This window comes from Acomys russatus, chromosome 17, assembly GCF_903995435.1.
Source record: "Acomys russatus chromosome 17, mAcoRus1.1, whole genome shotgun sequence".
NCBI lineage: Eukaryota > Metazoa > Chordata > Mammalia > Rodentia > Muridae > Acomys > Acomys russatus.
Genome location: NC_067153.1, coordinates 45848962 through 45872516, shown reverse-complemented (window position 1 = coordinate 45872516; position 23555 = coordinate 45848962). Strand labels below are relative to the sequence as shown.

The following is a 23555-nucleotide window of genomic DNA, read 5'->3' as shown; positions in this document are numbered from 1 at the left end:
GCAAGTGCTTTTACCTGATTAGTCACCTCACAGTTCTAATTGCACTTGTTTGATAATGGAGATGGGAGCCAAGGAGAACTGATTAAGTTCAGGAACACATGGGATTTTTCTGGAGAATGAAGACCTAACCCCTTTCCAACCATATGTTTCAGCAGTTGATGAAAGCTTCTTTCTGTCGGGAAAACAGAAAACCTTTGAGTACATAAATGCTCTGCTCTCCTGTTAGCTGCCAGCATGTCACTGATTAAAAGCAGCATGATGGGCCGGGCGTGGTGGCGCTCGCCTTTAATCCCAACACTCGGAGGCAGAGGCAGGCAGATCTCTGTGAGTTCAAGGGCAGCCAGGACTACAAGAGAAATCCTGTGTGTGTGTGTGTGTGTGTGTGTGTGTGTGTGTGTGTGTGTGTGTGTGTGTGTGTGTGTGTGTGTGTGTGTGTGTGTCAGGGGGCGAGAGGGAGTGGCGAGATGTATCAGGGAGAGAGCGCCCTTTGGAGATCTCTGCCTTCAGTGTCTGCCTGTCAGCCTCCTTTGCTACCTAGGTTCTGTTTTTATTTTCAGTGCTGGGTTCAGTTTCCTATGTGGCAGACTTGCTCAGGTCCCTTCAGATAGTTGTTAATGGTGCGACCTAGGGTTTCGATCTTAAGTGGAAAGGATCCTTAGTGCTCAGGGACTAAGTGCCTCACCCAGGCTCCCTCCAGGGCTGGCTTCTGTCTACTTGAGGGGCTCAAGACCACCAGAGTTGGCATAGGGGATAGAGCTGAAGAGCCATGGTGAGCAGGGAATGGGCTTAGAAGGTTCTCATCAGCCGTGGTTCAGTGTTTCTGGGATGGGTGTGTACTATGTGTGTTGCTGGGGATAGAACCCATGACCTTCTGTATACTAGGCAGACACTCTTCCACTGAACTACATCCCCAGTCCTCAAACCTAGTTCTGCTGTCACCATCATGTCCTATAAAGTCTGCTGTTTTATGACAGGGCCATATCCTTTAGGCCCAAAAGTCAGCTTGAGGTTTGCTGGGAAACAGGAGAGAGCAGGGGCCACTAATTGCATGAGGTGGGTAGCTGCTGGCTGAGCACCATGGTTCCCCAGAAATGAACCTTTCATTTTCTTCTCGTGGCCCATTGCTCAGGAGTGGTCTGCAGATCTGAATCGAACTCTCAGCCGGAGAGAGAAGAAGAAGGCTGCTGATGGTGTCACCCTAACAGGAATCAACCAGACAGGTGACCAGTCTGGACAAAACAAGCCTGGCAGGTGAGCTCCTGTGGTAGCGTCAGTCCAGAACTGACTTATTTTGTCAGGAATGAAGATGTCTGCTGGTCCTAGGATGCCACTAGCTTGGCACTCGGATGAGTCCCAAATGTTATGGACTCTCTTGAGTTCTGGGTGGAGCCCATCTCTGGATTCTTTTTCTGCTTGTGCTGGAGTTCTGAAAGATTTAGAGAAAGAGCCTTTCGCACATGGTGCTGTCCTGTAAGGGAGGTGCTGGTGTTAGCTGCTTGCTTTCATCCTCATGGCTCAGCCCTAGGTAGATAGAGCATATAGAGACATGATGGATTTCTTGTGCAGGTGCCAGCAGGTACAGGACAGTGGGTGATAGTCAGATATCCTCCCACCTTTCTTAATGTTAGTTATTTCTCACTAGGTTTGGGGTGTAACTAAGCAAACAGCTCATTTGCTGGGCAAATAAAGGCCCCAGTTCAGCCCTAGCACTCTGCACAGAGCACCCCCCTTGACCTCTAGACAGAAATCTCTTGACCTTCCCAGCATTTGGGAAACAGAGGCAGGCGGATCACTGTGAGTTCAAGGCCAACCTGGTTTACAAAGTGAGTCCAGGACAGGTAAGATAACAAGAAACCCTGTCTTAAAAAACCAAAAATGTGAGCCGGGCGTGGTGGCGCACGCCTTTAATCCCAGCACTCGGGAGGCAGAGGCAGGCGGATCACTGTGAGTTCGAGGCCAGCCTGGTCTACAAAATGAGTCCAGGATGGCCAAGGCTACACAGAGAAACCCTGTCTCGAAAAACCAAAAAAAAAAAAAAAAAAAAAGAAAGAAATCTCTTGACTTTATTGTCTATAAAAAGGCTTGCAGATAGGAGTACCAACTATGCTCATTAGAACCTTCTGGAAAGAATGTGCTGTAGGGCTTGGCTAGAGTCTTCTGTGCCACGCTTAAGTAATGGCCACCTTAGCTTACGTTCCAGTGACATGCTTAATGACCTAGGCACTAAGCCCTCTACCCTCCCGGGCTCCCCAGTCACATATAGCTGATCCTGCTCAGCTACTGTGCTTGGAGAGCTCTCTCTTGAGTGCCCAACCTCAGAACCAAGCTGTCCTCCTGGGGTGCTCAGGCCTGGGCATAGACGGGAAGAGCTGGAACTCAGAAGATCCTGTGGACTAGACGCTGGCCAGAGGCTATACCAGTTTAGTGCCCAGCACCAAGTCCCTCAGAAGCCAGCTGGAGCAGGGAGCGCAGGAGGGCAGAGGCTCTAGCTGGTGTCAAACAACCCCTGCACACCAACAACCAGGCAGGGTCACTCTGGCACCTGATGGGTTTCCCACCCTCACCTGCTTGGCTTTGAGGTAGTAGCTCCTCAGTTTTAAAAGTGCTGCTGCCCAAAGCCCTGGCCACTGATATGGGTGGCAGTTGTAGCTGTGGGAGCACAGCCTAGGGCAATGGTTCAGCCTTTCTAATGCTGCAACCCTTTAATACATCTCCTCATGCTGAGTGACCGCCAACCATAAAATTACTGTATTTTTTTAAAAGATGTATTTATATATGTACACAGTGCTCTGCCTGCGTGCACACCTGCAGCCAGAGGAGGACATGAGATCTCACTATGGATGGCTGTGAGCCACCATGTGGTTGCTGGGAATTGAACTCAGGACCTTTGGAAGAGCAGCCAGTGCTCTTAACCTCTGAGCCATCTCTCCAGACCCCCCATAAAATAATTTCTGTGCTACTTTTGCTATTTTTATGACTTGTAATGTAAATATCTATGCTTTCCAATGGTCTTAGAAAGGATCGTTCTACACTCCCCAAAGGGGTTGGCAGTCCACAGGTTGAGAACTGCTGGCCTTTGTATACATTCTTCTTGTGGTGGCTCTGATGGTGTCTACACCCTGTACCCTTTCCTCTACTCCTAGTGCCCAGCGTCTCTCTGGTTAACACTGGGCTGAGAGGCATTGGCAACTTTCAAGAATGATTTGATCCAGAGCACTAGAGGACTTTTCCTTTTTCGAGACAGAGTTTCTCTGTGTAGCCTTGGCTGTCCTGAACTCGCTTTGTAGACCAGGCTGGTCTCAAACTCACGCCATCCGGTTGCCTCTACCTCCCGAGTGCTGGGATTAAAGGCATGCACCACCACACCCAGCTAAGAAGACTTTTCTGTGCAGCAAGCCTTAGTTCTGATTGTGAAAGCTCCAGGACCAGGGAGCTGGCCATTGGCCAATTTGATAGTTAGCAGGGGACTGGAGAGCTGGGAGGCCCCTGCTCCATGGAAACAGACCTTTCTTTGCTGCTGCTTCCCAGAGGAGCTACGCCATCAATCGTTCCTACTGGCTAAGCTGTATGTGGGAATGAGGAGCTTGGAGACTGGGGAAACCCTGAGCCAGGAAGTACTGTGCACCTGTGGTAGACAATTAACGTGGAGATGATCAGGTGTATTGACACATGATATATAGCCACATTTCCGACTAAAGTGATCCTCAAACCTCCTCCTCCTCTTCCTCCTCCCTCCCCCTCCTCCTGTCAGATGAGGAGCTGCTGTAGCTCTAGAGATACGGTCACTGTCTTCTGCAGCTGGAGTCACCCGGCCCTCAGTGGGCCCCAAGCTGTGATCCCTGAAAGCTCTCTTTCTCCCCTTAGCAACCTTAGTGTCCCGAGCAACCCCGCCCAGTCCACGCAGTTACAGTCCAGCTACAACCCCTTCGAGGACGAGGACGACACGGGCAGCACCGTCAGTGAGAAGGAAGACATTAAGGCCAAAAAGTTGGTGAACACACACTTCCCTCTGGCTTCTACCTCGCTCTCTTGGTCTCCTCTCTCTCTCCAGGGGTCTCTTGGGGTCTCAGCCCTCAGCACTTCAGCAGGGCATGGGTCCTGCAGGACCTGGGCACCTGCCCTCTGCATTCCAGGCCTGCTGGGACACTGTCAGGCCTTTACACCTCTCTGGGAGGGCACAGCTAACACTCTTTGCTTGCTTTTCCTGTTCTTTGTTAACCCTTTAAGGCCTGAGCAACAGCACTACAGGAAAACAGACAGGCAGTCTAAGCTGGGGAACATGCTGAAGAGGGTCAAGATCTACATGCAGGCATTATCCGGGGTGTTTGCAGCCCCCCAGCTTCCCTTGAGGGCTCATGATGAGTGTGGATGGCTTGAAGGCGCTGAGGGGCCTGGCTGCACCTGCCTGTTGGGGCAGGAACTCAGGGTGGGGCTGTCGGATTCTTTATCAGTCCCAGGCTAAGAGCCTCATGTTGTCCTCTGTTGCAGTGTCAGCAGCTATGAGAAGACTCAGAATTACCCTACTGACTGGTCTGATGATGAGTGTAACAACCCTTTCTCCTCCACGGATGCCAACGGGGACTCTAACCCATTTGACGAGGACACTACCTCAGGAACGGAAGTGCGAGTTCGGGCCCTCTATGACTATGAGGGCCAGGAACATGATGAGCTAAGCTTCAAGGCTGGTAGGTTACCTCCCCAAATACCCCACTGGGAACGGAGGCGTGCAGCCTGCTGAGCGAACTTACCTCTTGTTCTCAAAGTCTTATAAAGTTTCTGTTAGTTTCATGTATGGGTTTTCACTACAGTACCTTTCGCCTACCTGATCTTTGCATGTCCTGTTGTCCCAGCCAGGGAGATGGTAGTGTGCTGTTCATGTGAGGACTAGTTGAAAGCTGTCTCTGTCCACCTCTGACCTGGGCTTTGTTGGCCATTGACCCTCACTGCCTGCTAGCTGCTAGCTGATGGTATTCCCTCGGACTTCACAGGCATCTCGTGTGCTGTTACCTATATTAAGATCTCTGTATTCTCAAATTTACTCAATTTGTCACTGTAGAGAGAGACAGAGGGTTAACTGTCACAGCCACCGAAGGATAGCTGCAGTCTTTCTGGGTCACCTCATTGTTTGCTCCTTGTGTCTGCTGTCCTAGGCAGAAGCTTCTTGCAAGAAGCCGTGCTTACAATTTACCTGTCACTTGAAGCAAGACTTTAAGGAAGAACAGTAGTGACTGTGTGTCCTTCAAAGACATTGGGGGCTAGGCAGAATACCTTCAGTGGTCCAGAACTCCGTGCCTCCTCCTAGCTTTGTAGCTTGGCTATCTCATGTCGCCTACTAGTCTTCTTGTTTGTCCTTTTCGGTGCTGCAGACTTTGCTGTGCTAATCTTTCTAGCCCCACCCTATGTCTCCATTGGAGCCCTTTACCTTACTGCCTACAAAGGGAGCTCCTGTGTCATGATAGCACAGTACACTCAGGCTCTCTGCATCCTGGGCACCTCATGTGTTAGCACTTGGGGTCTCTTTGTCTGCAGAGGGAAGTGTCCTGGAAGCAGACCCTGTTTGCTCAGGTTTCTGCCAGGCCAGCAGTGGCTCAGGAAACAAAACCTCGAACAGCAGCAGGAGTGAGCCTCAAAGACACCTGGAGCCAACACCGAGATGAAAACATGGGGGCCATATTGCTAAGCAAGGCAGGCTGAGCCTAGTGCTGTTATGACCTGGACTGCTGCTTGCCCCAGGGTCACTCCGAGGGCGGCCTTTGTGACAGAAACTTTGAACACAAAGTGAAATATCCAGGGTCTTGCCTCACCATCAGGAGGAGGCCTATCCCTCTGCCCTGGAGACCTTCTGTGGATCCTTCTAGAAGCATGCTTCACATCCACATAGGATTTGGATACACAGATGACTTTCTGTGGTCAGTGTTGCCCACCTTGTCACTAAGACCACCCCGTTTTTGTCTTGCAGGGGATGAGCTGACCAAGATAGAAGACGAAGATGAACAGGGTTGGTGCAAGGGACGCTTAGACAACGGCCAGGTTGGCCTATACCCAGCCAACTATGTCGAGGCTATCCAGTGACAGGCCGTGGGCAGGCTGGCGGAGAGACAGAAGTGGGCAGTTCAGGAGCTCCGTTAGCCTTGGCCTGAGCAGTGACACCTCCAGCGCCCCCAGCAGCTGTGTAGGCATCCACTCCACCTGCAAAAGATAATGGTTCTGTTGTGCTTGGCTTCCTGGTGTGCTTTGAAGGCAGATGAGCTGGTGATTTCATTAGGGGCTTGACCCCTTTCCAAGCACATCTGGGCAGATCTAGGCACAGGAAAACATGGTCCGACAGTGAGAGCCAGGTCCCTCCCCACCCCACCAGCTCTCTATCATGGATCTGCACCCTCTTGCCCTCGCCTCTCCCACGTCAATGACGGATCACACTGGGTCTTGTTCCACTGATTATTTTCTCTGATGAGTCCCTACCTGCAAGTTCAATGAACAGACTTAAACGCCATCTTCTGAGTAAAGCGTTTGAGGTTTTAATTTAAAGGCAATGTACAGTTATACTTTTTATATGCTCTTCCAGTCAGTTAAATTATGGTGTAGATTGATCTGAGATGTTCTCCATGTAAGCTGTCTCCATTTCTCTGTGCTGTGTCCAGATGTGGGGCTGTTGCAGCAGGAGTCCCATGGCAAGTGCCAGCTGCAGGTAACCTCAGGCAACATTACCCAGCATCACCATGTTTAGAAGTTATTTTCACTCTATTGCTTCAGTTTTTCCAGATTAACCATTTTATTAGTGATTTGGAAAGTTAAAAGTAAGAAGGTTAACTTTTCAAAGCAGCTGCATCTGTAGATTAAGATGCTTTACATTAGGCCACCGTGTCTTGATGTATATCTGTATATATTATTTGATATTCAGAGATTCTATAGAGTTCACCCACTGTTGAATGAGAGCTGATAGCTTCTGGCAGCAGGTCTTGTCAACTGCTCGAAGCCCATGGCATTGAGTCACAGGCATGGCTGGCTAACATCCTCCTCCCGGCTAAGCTGTGGCTCTGGCCTCTGAGTGGAGCTGCTGAGAAGGCTGAGTCTCACTGGCCAGGACTCCAGTTCTATGGCAGAGCACTGGAAAAGCTCTTACATCCTTGCAGTAGTCACAGGCCTCAAAGTCCCTGTCACTCACTGAAGAGTTAGAGGGGTTCCACACACCCCTCCCACAAGTCCCTCCAAGTACCCTTGTCCTCAGGTGCGATGAGACTGTTCTGAGTCCCAGGCATGGGCAAGAGAGGGCTTTATTTGTTAGCTTGGACAGCGTGCAATGGTGCACATCAGCAATTTGTTTTTCTTCAGTGTTTGCCATGAGTGCCATTTCCCTGTGGCTGTGTGTCAACTTACCAGCGGAAATCCTTGTTCCTAAGCTACAGATTAACAAAAGCTGTCAAGTCCTTAATGTTTAGAGATCCTTTAAATGTATAGTATTTTAGAACAAGAACAAAAATCAATAAACAGTTGATCTTGTGCGTTTGACAGCCCCTTTGCCTTGCGTCCACCCTTCTGTTCACACAGCCGATGGACCGGTCTCCTAGGGTCCTCTAGCTTTGGAACCGGGCAAGATCCGGTTCCCTTCTCAGAGCCATGTCTCAGTGCTCCTGCCACCAGAGGCTTGGGACTTGAGGGTCTTTCTACGTCCCTGTGGAGGGTGTCCCGGGTGCCACCCTCTCTCCCCTAATCTAACAGAGCAAGACCAGCAGCCATTCTTCCTCATAGTTTTCCCCCTACCTGTTTGCACCTACTGTGTGTTGACCCTCTTGTGGCAGTGCTGTATTTCCGCAAGGAGCTGGTCTCTGGGAGTAACGTGGGCAGTGCAGGTCCCAGCTGGGCCCAGGTGCACAGAAGACCTCCAAGGACCTTCTTGCCTCCTTTTGGGATCAGTGAGGACGTGAAGCCAGGCCTGCTAGCCCTGACCAGTGTAGGTGGGAGGGCTGTTGGTGCTGCACTCTCCAAGCACTAGAAAGCTGCTCTCTGGCCCCCTACGGGGTCACTCTGCTGAGCTCAGCAGAAGCAGAGGCTGCATCTTGTCCTCTCAGCCTCTGTATGTGATGGGTGCCCTCTGCTTTCCTGGCTTCTGAGCAGTAGTTGAGGCCACCTGTTGCCCCAGGTAGACACCAGCTTCTGCCTCTACTTGTTCCAAACAACAGAGACAAAGTGGGGGAAGGCAGAGGCAGATCTCTGAACAGTTGGCCAGCTGGAGGTGGGGGTATATCTTGAACTCCTGGCCTGCAGCTGTACAACAGGCTTGAGTTACTAGAAAAGTAGTCAGCTTTTAGAACCTTAGTCTCAGCAATGTGCCCAAGGCTCCATGAGCAGACCTTAGTCAAACCCCTTCTTGGATCTGGAACAACTTCTTGCTGTCCTCCATGGGGCCTAGAAGTGGAATGTAAGAACCCGCCACCCTACGAGGCCCTTTCTCAGCACCTCCTGTTGAAGTAAGGAGGCTTAAGGACTCCTTACAACCCTCCTGCCTCCTCCTACTCTGCTGTCAGGGCTAACACAGGCAGCTCATGGAGCCCAGTGGCCCCAGTTTTCACAAAAGGATTGGGTTGGGGGCGGTGCCAGGGAACTCCGCAAGTTCTTGTCATGGTTATGGCCACCTAGGCTGGGGTCCAGGACCCTCTGCTACCATTGGCTGCCCTTTTCATACCACCCAGACTGGGATCCCAGGTCCCCTTCCATAGGCCCTGCATAGGACCAGAGCTATTGGCCCTCCTGAGGGTCCCTCAGCTGACTCGGTGGAATATAGTGAGCCCCAGGCCATACTTGGGCAGGAGCTCCATGGGAGCTAACAAGGAGGCATCTCATCCCTCTCAGCCCTGTTCCTCACTGTAACGTAAGCATGGTCCAGTCACTGGGCTGGGGCCTGGCTCTGTTACAGCCAAGCTCAAACACTAGTCCTCAGAGGTCTCTGTAGATCTAGCTACCAAGCAGACCCATCTCTGCTTGACTTGGCCTAACCTGCCCCTAGGAGCCTGTGGAGCCAGCCCATGCATGTCTCAGGCAGTTAGGGCAGGCCTGTAGAGGATGAGGAAGATTTATAAAGGAGCCTGTGGACACCATTGTAGTAGAGATAAACATGTTTTTGTTTTGATCCCAAGTGTGGGATGGGGAGTAAACTTGTGAGATAGCAGGTGATGTTTATCCACTAGAAGATGGATCACTTCATTGGAGGGGGTGGAGCTTGGTTTTTGCCAGCTGAAAAACATCCTGGTACAGACTCTGAGAGAAAATATATATATGAGCCCAAAACAGGAGGCTGGGTTTTTTTGGGGTCTTGGTATTGTTTGGCTGCTCATCGCTCTACTTTGAGACACTCCTAGAGAGAACCACTCCAGGGAAGGCTTCAAGGCTTTGGGCTCCAGCTGAGGCTCTGGGTTCCGGTTGCTCCACACTCAAGCGTTTGTCAAGTACCTACTGTGTGCTAGAGCCCAAACAAAATAGAACTCTTGGGAACATGCCAAATCATCCTCACATGAGGACAGAATGTCTCTGCTCATATGTTTGTTGATTCTGGAAGTCTCCAGATAATATGATGGTAGATGTTCCCAGTCCAGCACTGTTGTCCCCAATTACAAAGCATCCCGAGCCCTCCCTCCCCAACCCTCCAGTCAAGCTGGACTGCACCCTAACCCTAGCAAACACCCAAGCCTCATTACTACAGAGTGAGGAAATCAGTCAGGGTGACTGTGGGGTGTCTAGAAGCCAAGAGTCCCACCAGGCAGGCTCCCTGGGTTGTATCTGTTCTTGGAGCTACTTGCTGTACCACCGCTATCTCTTCATAGGCCAAGCACTCTCCTGTGCACAGGACCTTACCCTGAGCTGTCTCCAAGACAGGGTAGTTCGATACCCTTCCCAGATACCTGTCTGAGCCCTGGGTACCCACATAAGTGGGTGGGCAGTGACATCTCAGTTTCACCTGCACGTACCTCCCTCTAGCAGGAAAAGGCCAAAAAAAGGGCCTTGGCATGAGTACGAAACCAGACCCAGAACCAGAGCCAGGGAGAGATAGCTGCAAAACACTGAGTAGGCCAGACCAGGCCAACCTCAATGTGGCCCAAGCCTCGAGCATGTGGGTGAAGTGCCAGACTCAGGTCAGAATAGCGCCATTGCAGTCTCTGATATCGTGAGGGTGTTTCCAAAGAGGATATTGGCAGAGGTGATTGGCTCCTGAGGGGAAGTCCTTCCTGGGGATCCTGTCTGTTCCTCACCCCACCCCGCGCCCCCGCTGTGAGGGAGAACACCTAGGGAGCACCCTCTAGGAGGCAGCTGGGATCTGTCTGCTGGCAAGTGTAACTGAACCCAGCACGCAAGCATGGATCCTGTTGTGTGAGCCCAGTCACCTGAACCCTTGCAGAAAGCTCTTGAGTACCCTGAGCCTTGCTTTGCTCATCTCTAAAAGGAGAAGCCATCTCTCTCACTCTGCGTGAGGTCCTGTTCTAAACTGTTAACATCTGACTTCTTCAATTTTCATGGAAACTTGGTGCACTGGATAGTGTTACCCTTTACAGACAAGCAAACTGAGGCACAGAGAGGCAACTTGACCAAAGTAGAAAAGCTACCATGCAACAGAGTAAGGCTTCAGACCCAGGTGTGACAGCCCAGGTTCCTTCGAGGTAGACTGTGGTGTTGGCCTGGGAACAGCTGCCTTAGAGAACACATCCTGAGCCCCCTTGCCTGTGGCCACTGGTGCCCATAACAGTGCCAGCCATAGTGGTTCATAATTTTAACTCAGGAGGACAAAGATTAGTGACTATTTTGGTTTATTTAAAAAACACAAATATTGCTGGATGTGGTGGCACACACCTTTAATCCCAGCACTAAGGAGGCAGAGGCAGGTGGATCGCTGTGAGTTTGAGGCCAGCCTGGTCTACAAAGTGAGTCTAGGACAGTCAAGGCTACACAGAAACTCTGTCTTGAAAAAAACCAAAAACAAGGCCAGGCATGGTGGCGCACGCCTTTAATTCCAGCACTCGGGAGGCAGAGGCAGGTGGATCACTGTGAGTTCAAGGCCAGCCTGGTCTACAAAGTGAGTCCAGGACAGCCAAGGCTACACAAAGAAACCCTGTCTCAAAAAACAAAAAAAAAAAAAAAAAAAAAAAAACCAAAACGAAAAGAAAAGAAAACAAAAAACACAAATATTATGGGAATGTTTTCCTTTTAATCCCAGGTGTGGGGATATGGGCAGCCTTGCTGCAGGTGACTATGATTTGCCTCATGCTCTAGCAGGGGTGGGTGTGGTTTTGTCAGCTACGGATAGTTTCTGCGATTGTGTACATTTGGAATCCTAGGAATTTTTCAGAGGGTATATAAATTCTAGAGCCCTGATAGGTGTGGCTGGTTAGTGGCTGGATGCTGTCGGTGGCAGTTGGTTGTAGTAGTCATGCAGAAAGAATGGAGAAGAAATTAGTATCTGTGGGGAGTGTTGAGATAAGCCTTTTAGAGGCCCATAGGAAATGGCAAGTGATATGTCAGTGGCTCCTGTGGCTCCTGGAGAGACCCTGATCCACCGCACACAGCGTTAATCTACTAGGGACTCCTAGCACACTAGAGACATCTCAAAATGGATCCAAGGCTAGGACAGTGACTGTTTGCCCCTTGTTTACGGAAGTCTCCTGAGATGACCTTGCACATCCCCCCATTTCCTCATAGCTACACCAGCCTGACTGCTCTTGGTGCTTGAGACTAGCATGGTATGGTCTGATTGGCCCCTCAGTCATACAAAGGGCTTATACACTGCACAATAAAGTTAGATCTGCACATTGAGCCTGGTCTCCGGGGTCTGACTCCTGAGATTCTGTTTGAGTTCCCTTGTCACTCTTTCCCCTTCCCCCAGTCCCTGATCCCCACAGATACCCTGCCTGCCTGCGGAGATCAAACTCACCTCAAGGAACTCAATACTCCTAATCAGTAGAAAGTTTAACAATAACAATGCCCCCCCCCCCCACCCACCCCCCCCCTGCCACCTTTCTTCGCCATCCTTTCTTTTCTCCTGTCTAGTATTAGGGGGTTGAAAGGGAAGACCGAAGATGGAGAAGGGTAAAAGAAAAAGGAATCCACAAAGTAGCAAACTCGGGTTACACAGAGTCAAGGCCATTTCTCTGAGTTTGAGGCCGGCCTTATCCACATGGTGAATTCTAGATACATAGTGAGACCCTGTCTGAAAAAGAAAGAAAAAAAATAAGTCACCTCTCATGGGCAGGAGTACTCAGTTTCAGAGCAAAGGCCCCTCCTCCTCCTCCCTGAAGCCAGTCAGAGTACAACTCTCCCCCCTTGATACTACCTCCACTAGTCAAAAGACAGAACTCTTAAGTTTATCTTCCTAGCAACTTTTTTTTTTTTTAGTTTTTCAAGATGGGTTTCTCTGTGTATCCTTGGCTGTCCTGGACTCACTTTGTAGACCAGGCTGGCCTAGAACTGACTAGCAACTTCTTTATACCTTCCATTCCTGGAAAGCACTACTGTTTTTATACAATCTGTGTAGCCGAGGCTAGCCTCAACCTCACAAACAGTCCTCTTCCCTCAGCTTCCTGAGTGCTGGGATCACACGCATGAGCTTTCACGCCTGGCTTGTGCTGGTTTGTAGTTCTTACTGTTTCCAGAATACAACTGGGCTGTCATATGAATGGGGTCATACAAAAGGGAGCCTTTGGGGCTAGAGACATGGCTGAGTGATTGCAAGGACTAGAGCTCCTGAGCGCTGGGATTAAAGGCGTGCACAACCACGCCCCGCTGAAGATTCCCAATGTTAGCCTTGGGTCTCCACATGCACTGTGTATACATATACACAGCCACCTGCATGTGTGCATACATGTTCCTGTGAGCATGCATACACATGCATACCACATACACATGAAAAGGAAAATTGGTTGTCTTTCCACATTTTCTTTTTCCTTTTTTTTTTTTTTAATTACATATAGTGTTCTGCCTGCATGTACTCCTGCAGGCCAGAAAAGGCATCAGATCACATTACAGATGGTTGTGAGCCACCATGTGGTTGCTGGGAATTGAACTCAGGACCTCTGGAAGAGCAGCCAGTGCTCCTAACCACTGAGCTATCTCTCCAGGCCTCCTCATTACTCTTTTGAGAGTCATCCATGTAGTTTTGTTTGCTAGTGTTTTGTTCCTTATGGAAAGTTTGCAATGAATACTGGGATTCATTCTTCCAATTGAAGGATATCTGATTCATTTCTAGTGTTTGAGGATAATGCATGTTATAAGCACTGAAGTACAGAATTTAGAGGCCTCAGAGGATGGTTCAGAGGTTAAAGTGTTTGTTCTGCAAGCATAAAGAGCTGAGTTCAGATTCCCAGCACCTACATAAAGGTTAGATCGGCACAGGAGCCTGCCTATAACCTCAGTGCTCAGACTGTAAAGATGGCAGAACCTTGGAACAAGCCGGCTAGGTAAACCAGCTGTAAGGGAGAGCTCTGGGTTCAAGTGAGCGGCCTTGCCTCAGTGAATAAGATGGAGTTACAAGGGAAAACATCTTGAGCCACTATTCATGTATACCCCCCCTACACACACACACGTGCACTCACCACCCGTACAAAAAATGTTACAGGATTTTTTTTTTCTTGAGACAGGATCTCTCTGTGTAGCCTTGACTGTCCTAGACTCGCTTTGTAGACCAGGCTGGCCTTGAACTCACAGCAATCTGCCTGCGCCTGCCTCTGTCTCTGGAGTGCTGGGATTAAAGACATGCACCACCACTGCCAGGCTATTTAAACATTTTTTTAAAACCTGTTTTTGTAATATCAAAATAAAGTATGTCCCTTTTTTTTTAAGAGTGAAGTCACAGATCATAACCATAATTTTTAGAAGTCAAAACCAAATTTTATCAGGGTAAACAATTCTGTGTTTCTGAAATAAATATCAAGTGCATTTTAAAAGATTTATTTATTTACCCAGCATTTTCTCATAAGCTGATAAACCTATGAAAAATAAAAGCAAGAATTAAAAAAAAAAAAAAAGATTTATTTATTTAAGTAGACAGTGTTTCACCTTCATATATGCCTGCACGCCAGAAGAGGGCACCAGATCTCACTATAGATGGTTGGGAGCCACCATGTGGTTGCTGGGGATTGAACTCAGTATCTTTGGAAGCACAGGCAGTGCTCTTAACTTCTGAGCCATCTCTCCAGCCCCTCTTTTGGTTTTTCAAGACAGGGTTTCCCTGTGTACCCTTGGCTGTCCTGGACTCGCTTTGTAGACCAGGCTGGCCTTGAACTCACAGAGATCCGCCTGCCTCTGCCTCCGAGTGCTGGGATTAAAGGCGTGCGCCACCATGGCCAGCTTAAGTGCATTATTTTGATGTCATAGATTTTGGCTGCCAGCAAGAAAAGTTCTTGTTTACAAACAAATGAAGTTGCAGCTCTGATACCTCATTATTCAAGCATAGTTTTAAATCTTTTTATAAACCTGGTTTATATAATGGGCTGGTGTCTGACACGCCAAGCTGCAGACCATGTGCTCCACGAGATAACTAAAAACACGTTTGTGTTTTATGGATGTTACAAGCGAGTGGCACTCAGGAGCCCGCAGCTCTGGATGCTGTGTGGCAGCAGACACTAGGGGTGGAGTGCCTTGGCGACTGTGGGTGAGCACCATTCCCTGAGGACCCTCTCCCAGCCTGCCTTTACCCAAGGTGGAAAGTGCGCCTGCTGCACCCCAGCTGACCCCACACCTGGCCCTGCCCATGTGCCCCTGCCCGGTGCCTGACACCTGAGTGCGCAAAGGCACTGGACCTGAACCTGGAGCGGGAAGTGCATGGGGCACTCACTCCACCTCATAGCCCACCCCAAGTGTCACAACAATGGGACAATAACAGGTAAGACTCCGACAGAAAGTAAGGGCAGCTGCAGTGAGCTAGGCTGGCTGGGGTCAGCCAGACTGGGTGCAATGCCGAGAAGTCCTGGGCAGCTACTGCATAGGCGATGCAGCAAGAGGCAGGCCTGGGGGGGGGGTGGGGGTACAGTGGTGGTCAGCGGTGCAGTCTTGAGGAGGTGCCTCGCACCATTTCTCCTCACTTCTCCTCTTCCGGCTGCTGGCTGCCCGCTGGAGTGCCTGACCAGCCCTCAGGTGCTCCCGCAGATGTCCTCCAGCTATGGGCCTCAGACAACGCCTGAGGAGATGGCTGAGCTGTGGCAAGGAGGACGGAAACCAGCTACAGCTCTGCAGCCTGCTCTCACCCCTGTGAAAGGTGAAAGGAGAGCCAAGAGGGGGGCGGGGAGCGGAAGCCCTAAGCCCTTCCCTCCAGTCCCAGCTAAGAGTTCCTCATCGTCCGGGGAGATCTGTTTATGAATGGGTTAGGGGAGTCACCTGTGTCCATTTCGTCACCCAAGTAAACAACAAACACAGTAAATACAACCAACACACACACTCCTCCTGTCCAACCGAGGCAAAACTGAAAGTTGCTTCAGGAGTGACCTGCTAGACCTGGGACTCTCTAGCTTGGGGGGTGTGGGAGGCAGGAAAAGGAGGGGATCCCCTTAATCCCTACAGGTCTCAGGGAACTCTGTCCCCTCCTAAAAGGCTTCCTAGGTCCCCAGTCGGCGGTCAATCTGCTCAGAAAATGGGCCCCACAATTTCACACAGACAACTTCATGGACTTAAGAGACATAGAGACATTTACTGGCCAATTCGAGGGCTCCACGAGTCGGGAATCTGGGGTTTGGGGGGGGTACCGGATGAGTCCCCAAATGTTATGCCCAGATCAAGAGATCCCCCAAAGGCCACCAGGAGTCCAAAGTCATATGCAAAAGCAAAGAGCCTTTATTCTGCAGAGATCCAGTGCACTGGGGTCCTTGCCTATGCAAACAAAACAAGATGGGGAAAGACCCCAAGTTGAGCATTTTTTATAGGTAATCAAGGGACGTTCCAAGGTGGGTTAGGCAATCTTTACTTCTGTCTGTTGGCATAGATCAGAGGCAAAGGTACAAATACATCTGGAATTGGTTTGGCCTCTGGTCCAGGCCTAGGGACTCCCTGAACTGGTTCAAACTGGTCCAAACTGGTAGGTGTTCTTGAGGCTACATGACTTTAGTCAGGAGTTAAAGGGCTCTTCAAACTGGTAGCTAAGCAACCTTATCTTCCTCAGGCCAAGTGTCCAGGCTGACCCTGACTGGTTGCCCGAGAGCTATGGCTTTTCCGGGAATTTGCAAAACTCTGAAAGACAGAAACTCTGGCCTAGTCACAAAATGGAGTTACATTTGTACAATTACCTGAGTCCTTCAATTCCCAGTTGTGTCTGATCTGTACACAAGTTCACATATTCTCTCCCCCCCCCCCCCCCCCCCCCCCCGCCGCCTTTCTCTTTGGTTTTTCAGGACAGGGTTTCTATGGATAGCCCTGGCTGTCCTGGACTCTCTCTGTCCACCAGGCTGGCCTCGAACTCACTGCAATACCCCTGCCTCTGCCTCCCTGAGTGCTGAGATTAAAGGCGTTCACTACCGTATGTTCGCTGTCAACACTAGTCACCAGCAGTGCCTTCCAGAGGCAAGGGGCAGAGGCTGGGAATCAGCCTGTGACTGTCTAGGTACATTCCCGCTTGCCTTCTAGTGACAGTTGGACAAAGTCTAGCCCTGGCTTCCACCTACACATCCCCTGCAGCTGCCCCACTTCCCCTCAGGGCTGGCTCACTGGACAGGCTGAGTGTGTCTTTGGTTTCCTAAGTGGAAAGGTGGTGCCATAGGCTTTTGGAGGACTTCACTGGAAATGGTCTCCAAACTAAACCTTTATATGTGCTGTCAAACTCTGCCCACGGGCATGACATTGGCCATTGCTAGCTCCCCAGTAACTTGTGAAGGGGACAGAGGACTCTGCAACCCCATGGATGGGCCTACCAGACCTCTCGACTTCTCAAGGCCCATTAAGCCCTGTGTGGGTCGGGTGGCTAGAGTATCAGTCAAAGATTGCTGGAGGCGGGAGCTTTTCTTCACTGTTGCCCAGAATTGTTCGGCCCACCCCCACCCCATCACCAGCTGCCCTGGAAACCACCCTAATTAAAGTCATTGGTTTGCTCTGCCAGATTTCGGAGGAGCTTTGGTCTGCCATTGTTGTTGTCACGTTGTCTTGTCTGTCATGGCTAGCCTGCCTTTGTCCTTGTCATTGTTGGAACCCTACCTATGGTGAAGAGATAATAAAATGCGTCTCTAGGGAAAGATAAAATGGGGCAGATGAGCAAATGGCACCTCTAGAGAAGGAAGCGCTGCAAGCCGAAGAGCTGGGAAGCAGGCGGCTGAACTCGCCTCTCATACCTGTTTTCCTTCCACCACAGCACCTCAGGCCATGTTTCTCCACCACTCCCATCCCCCAGCTACCTCACACTTACCCTAGTAAGAGAGGCACTTGCTCTGGAGTTCCACCATTACTGCTGTCCTGTAAGGTTGGGGTGGAGCCCTAGGTGCCGGAAAGATGGCTCACCACTTAAGAGCATATGCACACACGGCTCTTCCAGAGGACCTGAGTTCTATTTCACGGGGACTCGCAGAGTACCGCTTGCGTACACACGGACTCCCATGATTACTGTCTTATTAGGTATATGAAAACAAAACTCAGTGGTATTCTGTGGACTTTTTGTTTCATTTTGCTTTAGTCTTTTTTTTGGTTGGTTGGTTGGTTTGGTTTGATTTTTTTTTTTTTTTTTTTTTTTTTTTTTTTTGGTCTTACCTGTTTTGGGTTTTGTTTTGGGGGGGGTTGGTTTTAATGTTTTGTTTTACTTTTCGAAGCAGGGTTTCTCTGTGTAGCCCTGGATGTCCTGGACTTGATTTGTAGACCAGGCTGGCCTCGAACTCACAGCGATCCGCCTGCCTCTGCCTCCCAAGTGCTGGGATTAAAGGCATGCGCCACCAAGTCCAGCCCTTTTGGTTGGTTGTTTGAAAGAGAAGAAACATAAAGCTGAAGAACTGAAGAGAATCTGTAAGGAGGTGGGGGAGGGGCCAAACTTGATCGAAATGTATGCAATTTTTTACTTAAAAAGATCAGGGGTGGAGCCGGGCGTGGTGGCGCACGCCTTTAATCCCAGCACTCGGGAGGCAGAGGCAGGCGGATCGCTGTGAGTTCGAGGCCAGCCTGGTCTACAAAGTGAGTTCAGGACAGCCAAGGCTACACAGAGAAAGCCTGTCTTGGAAAAAAAAAAAAATCAGGGGTGGCCAGGCGTGGTGGCGCACACCTTTAATCCCAGCACTCGGGAGGCAGAGGCAGGTGGATCGCTGTGAGTTTGAGGCCAGCCTGGTCTACAAAGGGAATTCAGGGCAGCCAAGGCTACACAGAGAAACCCTCTTATGTGTGTGTGTGTGTGGGGGGGGGGGTGACACAAAAACAAAAAAAGAAAAGAAAAAGAAAAAAATTCAGAGGTGGTTGAAGTGTTGGCTGGTCTCTCGTGAGTGTCCCATAGGTCGCCAGCCTCTCTTTGTGTGTGTCCAGGGTCAGAGGAGGGCAACTCAGGGGAGCCTGCCTTTGGATTGAGTCTCCAAATTAAAAGCACATCTCACCAGGGTGCAATTTTAATCTAAACACTTAAAAGACTTTTCTAGCTAAAACATAAAAAATAAAATAAAATAAAAATCAGGGCTAGTGATACATGCCTGTCATCCCAGCACTTGAGTTGTGAAGGCAGGAGGATCAGAAAGCCAAGTTCATCTTCAGCTTCATAAATGCGGTCAATGCTAAACTGGGTTACATAAGACCCCCACCCCTGTCTCTCTCCTCCCCCCTCCCTGTATTTTTACTTTCTGTAAGAATGGGCTTTGCCATGTACCCACGAGTGTACAGTGCCTGTAAAGGCCAGAATAGGGTGTGAAGTCCGCTGGAACTGAAGTTGTGAGCCATTTTGTGGATGCTGGGAATCGAACCCCAGGTCCTCTGGCAAAGCACCCAGCGCTCTTAATTACTGAGGGATCTCTCCAGTAACCGGAAACAATTTTTTCTTTTCTTTCTTTCTTTTTTTTTTTGTTTTTTGTTTTTTGTTTTGCTTTTAGAGACACGGTTTCTCTTTTTCTTTTCTTTCTTTCTTTCTTTTTTTTTTTTTTTTCGAGACAGGGTTTCTCTTGTAGTCCTGGGTGTCCTGGACTCACTTTGTAGACCAGGCTGGCCTTGAACTCACAGAAATCCGCCTGCCTCTGCCTCCCGAGTGCTGGGATTAAAGGCGTGCGCCACCACTGCCCGGCTGAAAACAACTTTTTCTACAAAAGCAGCAACAAAAAAGCAAACAAATTTATACCACAGATCCAGGGTTAGGCTTTTGCCGAGAATGCAGAAGAACCGGTCACAATCCAGCGTGGAGGGCGGAGTTCAGGGTCATCCACCCCTACCCTGCTTTCTGCTGAGGCTCCTGTCCCCCGGAAGCTGAGGCGCCACACGCAGGCGCACAGTCCGAGGCTGTGAGGCGCCTTACAGAACCAGAAGCCCGCGGGCAACGCCGGGGGCGGGACCTGGGGGCGGGGCCAGAGCGTCCTGTGTCGGGAGGCGGAAGGAGAGTGGCTGGTGCTCTTGGTGTGGGCGGGGCGTGGTGGGCGGGGCGTCGGGGGAAGCCTATTTCCACGCGCTGCGGGGGCGCGCCGTCGGCAGTTAGTCGGTCGGAGGCGGTGGCGGATTCTCGCGGTGTCTCTCAGGACGTCCTGCCTGGTCGCGGCGCGATGCCTCTCCAACCTCGGGTGGGCAGGGGGAACGCAAGCAACCAGGACATCATGGCCCTCTTCTACCGCCTGCGCTACGTCCTTAGCAACCATATAGCGGCCGCCTGGCGAGCCCGGGACCCCATGGCGAACTTGGGAGGAGGAGCGTCCCGCTTCGCCAACCGTCGGATTCGTCCACGCGGGTTCTGAGTGACTTCGCTGACTGCTCGCCCACGCCCGTGAGTAACCCCTCGCTCCGTAGACGTCCACTGCGCTCGCTGGCCTCGCCGAGTTCGGCGAGACCGTCCTTCTGGCTGTAGTTGGTGTCGGCGATTCGTTCGGCGTTTTGTGGCCCCGGGATAAGTTAACAGCACTTCACTAGAATGGTGGTGCCTCTGACTAGCGCCGCACCCAGTTCTTTTGTCACTTGAGTTTCTCCGCAGGGCTGTCCGAGTGTCCTTAATACATGATTATTTAGTAGTGACCAACTGTAGAAAGAGGTCAGCTTTTGGTGGGTTTTTGTTGTTGTTGTTTTGGTTTTTTTTTGGGGGGGGGTTCGAGGTTTCGAGACAGGCTTTCTCTGTGTAGCCTTGGCTGTCCTGGACTCTGTAGACCAGGCTGGCCTTGAACTCACAGCGACCCCCCTTCCTCTGCCTCCCGAGTGCTGGGATGAAAGACGTGCGCCACCGCGACGGGCTTGTTTTTGTTTTAGTTATTGTCTCATTAAGTAGACCAACCTGGCCTTGAACTACCAAATCTTCCTGCCGCTGCCTCCTGAGTGCTGGGGGTTTTGGTGTGTGACACCATGTTGTTTACCACGGTGCCTTTTATTAGTCTTTGTTTTGTTTTCCCCCCGAGACAGGGTTTCTCCGTATGTCCGCTCCAAATTGCCACACCGTCCGTCTCCGGTCTCTTCAAACTGCTACATGCCATGCTTTCTCTGAGCTGTCATTTATATCCTCAGAGCCCTAGACCAAGCCCCTCTCCATGCCACGCGCGCAGAAGACCTTACCAGCTGCCAAAAGCCACACCCTGCATGGACAATTAACAGCTATGGACAAACTGAAACTCCAACTGAAATCCCACACTTGGGATTAAAACAAAAAATAAAAAAAAAAAAATAAAAACGTTTACATATCACAACTGAGTTTACAAAGAAACCAAAACTTCCATTACATATGGGTGTTTTGCCTGCATGTATGTCTGTGTGCCTGGTGCCCATAGAGGCCAGAAGAGGGCGTCAGAGTCCCTGGAACTGGAGTTTGATGATTGTCGCTGCTGAGAACCAAACGAAACCTAGGTGTTCTGACAGCAGCCAGTGTTAACAGCTGAGCCATCTCCTCATTATCACAAATGTTAAAAGTTCTGAAAACACTGGGCTGGAGCAATACACTCGATACATAAAAAATAAAAATTTTTAAGTTCTAAAATCTTAGATGACACTTCTTTTCATGTTCTTTTGTTTTGCAGCAGAATGCCTGGCATAGGATATGACTAAATATTATTTAGCTGTACAGGAAGAAATGGCACTTACATACAAAAGAAAGACATGATTCATTGGATTTAAGTAAATATAACACATCCTGAAAGTGTCTGGATTCTAGGTCTGCCTGATGTAAGACTGACCATGACACCATTATTCCCCCAGTAGTTAATACCCAAAGGGGTGCCAATGATGAAACATGGTTACAGTTAGCTCCCTTTCATGACTCCTTCCTAAACCCCTAACCAGGACCAAGACTGGGATTTCTCATCTGTGGTCCTTAACAGTAGAATATTCTCTCATTCTCCTGATCCTGGTTCTGTTGAAAGGACCTACTCATATGACTTTCTTCAGCTCCTTGATCGTTAAAAGCAGCAGGACAAAAGCCCTGCCCCGTGCCACAAAGTAAGTTGGACCACATGCCTTTGAAGAAGGCTTTACAAACCTCATCTTTGAAAGTCTTTCTCTAAGAACGGATGGTGAGTTATGTCTATCATCTAGCACCTGGGAAGCTGAGGCAAGGGGACTGCCACAAGTTAGCATAGTTTGAGCTAAATAGAAAGTTTTAGGTTGGCCTGAGTTACAGAGTGAGACATTATTTTAAAACAAACAAAACAAAACAAAAAAACTTTTAACAGTTGACAGTGCCTGTGTACTCTCAGACTCTGCCTATATAAGATCTGAGCTCCTTAGACTACATCAGGATCCACCCCATTGTGAGGAAGAGGGGAAGTGACACTGGCTATGACCATCTATGTGATCTTGTATTCTTGGTGTCAGGCAGAATGCCCTCAGCTATGCTGTATATACTAAAGAGCACCAACAGTACATTGTGGTACCCTGAACAGAGATGTCAAAGATTCACTTAATATAGCAGATTCCATTCAATTTGTGGTCTTCATCAAAGTCTCATAGGTTCTGGCAAAATCTAACTAAAAGATGAAATGAGCTACTCCTTCAGAGAGGCCAGTTGCTGTCAAAATAGCTCCAGATACGCATTCACTTGTCAGCACCCTCAGGAAGATCTGCCTGTATTTATCCTTGACCATGAAGTTGAGGGCTTGTGTCAGGGAATTATCTGGTAACCTTCTTGAAGTTGCTAGGCCAGAAAAACATCCTGCTCTTTGGAGATGTAGGTAGTATAGCCCATGATACCTTTGTGATGTTTATCAGCCATAGTCTGCTTGTTAGTATGTCGTACCTGCAGTGACAGCTTGACTTGCCCGATCAGGGACATAGCCATCTGGAGATGGTAGCAGTGATGGCTGGAATCAGGAAGTCACTGGTGAAAGATAATGGCCTGTTTCAGCATGGTGGCATGGGAAAGCAACAGGCAGAGAATAGGAGGAAGGCTACATCTAGCCTAGCCTGTTGCCACAGTACCAAATAAATAGATTCAGTGCCTAATTATTAGAATTTAAAGTGTGAATGTTAGCTGTTAAGCTAGTTGTGTATTGTGTTGTATAAGATAACACAACCTGTTAATATTATTTAACTATTAGCAATATTTAACCTTTTTCTTTCAGGTATGTTTTGACTACAGTGCCAAAAATCACAGCTGGGCAAGCATAACCTACAGGATGTTTCTTTTCATCAATTATATGGGGTCACTTGGTGTTCAGTAGAATTTTATCTGTAAGTCTTTCCTTGATTTATGTTTTATGTTGATTTGGTGGCAAGTAAAGTAATAGATCAATTGCCAGTTAAGGAGGGTTTAAATCTTGTATCATTGGGGCTGGAAAGATGGCCTTGGTTAACAGTGCGTATTGCTCTTCATGAAAACCCAAGATAAGCTGCCAGTATTTCAGGCAATACATGACCACTTGTACCATGGTCTCCAGTGGCATCCAGTGCCTCTGGGTTTTGTCCTCTGTGAGCACCTGAATTCATGTGCACATACCATATGCACACACATATACATAAAATTTTTTCAAAAAAAATCTTAAAAAGTGATCTTTCATTATTTAACCTGAGCCATTTTCTAGTCGGCCTCTGTGGAGATCCTGTGGTAGAAATAAAGCTCTAATGTTGAAGACAAAGTCAGATGCGAGGTCTCAAAGCAACAATTCCGTTCCCTCCACTGCCTTCTAAGAAACTAAAAACACAGAGTACACACTCAAGAAAGAAGGAGGCTCCCTGTGCACGCCATACAAGGTTGAGAGTTCACACGAAGGGCGGGAGCCCTCACATCAGGCGTGGCATCCAGCATAATCCTCGAGCTCCCATTCCCACTGACCCTAGCAAGACAGAGCCAGAGTGGACGCATTTGCTTGACTCTTCCCTCTGGTTTTTCGAGACAGGGTTTCTCTGTGTAGCCCTGGCTGTCCTGGACTCGTTTTGTAGACCAGGCTGGCCTCCAACTCACAGTGATCCACTTGCCTCTGCCTCCTGGGATTAAAGGCGTGCGCCACCACCTCTCTGCT

At 49.5% G+C, this 23555-nt stretch overlaps 1 protein-coding gene across 4 annotated transcripts in view; it reads left to right on the top strand.

Moving 5' to 3' along the window:
• Pacsin2 (protein kinase C and casein kinase substrate in neurons 2) overlaps positions 1-7064 on the top strand; it is a 102741-nt gene extending 95677 nt beyond the window's left edge. For 3 of the 4 annotated variants that reach the window (XM_051160102.1, XM_051160104.1, XM_051160103.1), the window contains exons 8-11: positions 1130-1251; positions 3865-3987; positions 4489-4685; positions 5960-7064. In XM_051160102.1, the coding sequence (XP_051016059.1) occupies positions 1130-1251; positions 3865-3987; positions 4489-4685; positions 5960-6072 (555 nt within the window). In that variant the 3' untranslated portion in view covers positions 6073-7064. The remainder of the gene's footprint in view (positions 1-1129; positions 1252-3864; positions 3988-4488; positions 4686-5959) is intronic. The other variant, XM_051160105.1, reaches the window with a different exon arrangement.
• Positions 7065-23555: the final 16491 nt, after the last annotated feature.